General features: G+C 37.2%; 1 protein-coding gene across 1 annotated transcript; it reads right to left on the bottom strand.

The window, feature by feature from the left end:
• Positions 1-1,211, bottom strand: LOC148128879 (zona pellucida sperm-binding protein 3-like). The gene is made up of 2 exons (XM_087946738.1): positions 849-1,211; positions 1-111 (listed from the first exon to the last, which is right to left on the bottom strand). The coding sequence occupies exons 1-2, from the start codon at positions 1,209-1,211 to the stop codon at positions 1-3; spliced, it is 474 nt and encodes a 157-aa protein (XP_087802864.1).
• Positions 1,212-1,978: the final 767 nt, after the last annotated feature.

Below are 1,978 nucleotides of genomic sequence, written 5' to 3' on the forward strand. Positions count from 1 at the left end.
TCACCATGAGTACTGACAGGTAATGGGGAACTTCTCTGTACTTTTTACAGTTGTCAGGTTGCTCATAGGCTTATAGTACAAGCTAACATTGTAGAGCATGAGGTCAAGAACCTGGAAGAAAGTAGTTTTGAATTTACAATTTTACATTAGCAAGTTATAAACCAGGCATATTTGGGGTTTTACTCTCGCCTCCCTTTTATTTAAATAGATTAAGTCCATTTAATTTAAACTGATGGTTTAAAAGCAGCACTTTCTCAGGAACTGAGCTCAGAGGTTTAACTTTCTTCAAACCTGGATTTGTAAAACGTGGAGTTTGTGGCAAATTTAATTCTAGATTCAAAAATCATGCTGCTACACCCACATTAAACCTCCAAACCTAGTTCATTAGACCAGTGGTGGGATTCAATTTTTTTACTACCGGTTCTGTGGGCATGGCTTGGTGGAGGGGAAGAATACTGTAAAATCTCCAGTCAGAGGTGTATTTGCTGGTTCTCCAAACCACTCAAAATTTCCGCTACCGGTTCTCCAGAACTGGTCACAACCTACTGAATACCACCTCTGCATTAGACATACATGACAAGATAAAATGCTTCACATATTTTTCATGACTTGTAGATTTTTTAACTTTGAACTATAGTCCATATAAATAATGTATCTTTCACCAACCCAAAAGGTGGCTTATTTCTGGTTTAATAGGTGCAGCCATTCTGGGTTATAAATTATGGTTTATGCTTTAGCTTTCTGTAAAAATGCAGTGAATTCTAATGCATTAACAAAATTTACTTGAACAAATAGCTTAACATAAAAATATCAGCCCAACATTCTGTATCCATATTATGCAATATTACCTGCAAGTTCTGGATACACTCATGGAGCTCCACTTTAAAGACAATCAAGGTAGCAGACTCATTAACAATAAAATAATGGCAGGATTGTGGGCCAATGCTAAGATCCTTTGCTTGGATAAAGTGGCCGGTCTGAAAGAGATCTCGATGAACCTGTATCATCATTTCACCTTCTCCACACTGCACTGCAATGGGTTGCCAAGAACTGAGAAACAAATCCTCTCTAGAAGAGGAGACTTCAGATTCAGGATTTTCAACCAGTGTAGTCACTGGCTCTTCTCTAGCAAAATCTGAAAAATTAGTAGAAGTCAGTAAACAAATAAGATAACTCAGAAACAAAAACTGTAGAACTTTTAACAGCTTCATCCTGCTTCTTTCACCTTCTCAATCCTACTACAAATAAGCTCCAAGAGTATTCCTTTTTTATGCCCCATCATTTAAGGGGCATTTAAACCTCCTTAACTGAAACCAATCATTGTGAACTCCTCAATGACTTTCAAGGGAATCAGCTTCACCTGGGCCTCTACAGCCAAAAGAGAAGAGCCTCTCCCACTTCATGTGCATTGCTTTTCATTATCTATATTCAGTAAATGAAATCTCAGTTTATCTTCCTGTTTGGGAAAAGTCTTACATGGGCTATATTTCAGGCTGGCATGTTAGCCAATTCTTGTACTTCATTTATGCTTCATTTGTGTGGAGTAGCCCAGAAAAAGAAAAAATCAATTATTATAAACCAGTGTTTTAAAAACTTGGGAACTTTAAGACGTGCCTATGGGAAATATCAGATGCAGTCCACACACCTTAAAGTTGCCAGGTTTGAGATACACTGAGTTAAATTGTGGGTAAGTCTGTCATATTAGTATATCATACTGATTCTCCCCCATAACATAATAACTCAGTGTAGAAGACAAAGACCAATACAATTAAGATATTAAGGTAAGATGTTCATAATTTTTAGAGTTAAAAACATTTAGAGTATGGGCATTTACCATTATGATGCCTGTTGAATAGAGCAATAAAACGACAGGAATTTTAGTTTGTTCTATCACTTGTTTCCAGGCCCCACCCCCTATTCCCTCCTAAAAATAATTAACTCTCACTTTTGCATGTTTTCCTGCCACTTGGGGGGGGGA

Source organism: Notechis scutatus, chromosome Z, assembly GCF_049901735.1.
Source record: "Notechis scutatus isolate UNSWTSFEM ecotype Mainland chromosome Z, rNotScu1.2, whole genome shotgun sequence".
In the NCBI taxonomy this organism is placed as follows: Eukaryota; Metazoa; Chordata; class Lepidosauria; order Squamata; family Elapidae; genus Notechis; species Notechis scutatus.

Excerpts from the sequence above, each read along its gene's own strand:
- LOC148128879 (XM_087946738.1), bottom strand. The coding sequence starts at position 1,211 with ATGAAGCTGTTAAAAGTTCTACAGTTTTTGTTTCTGAGTTATCTTATT. Across the intron at positions 112-848 it reads AGTGTATCCAGAACTTGCAG|GTTCTTGACCTCATGCTCTA; the intron begins GTAATATTGCAT and ends ACTTTCTTCCAG.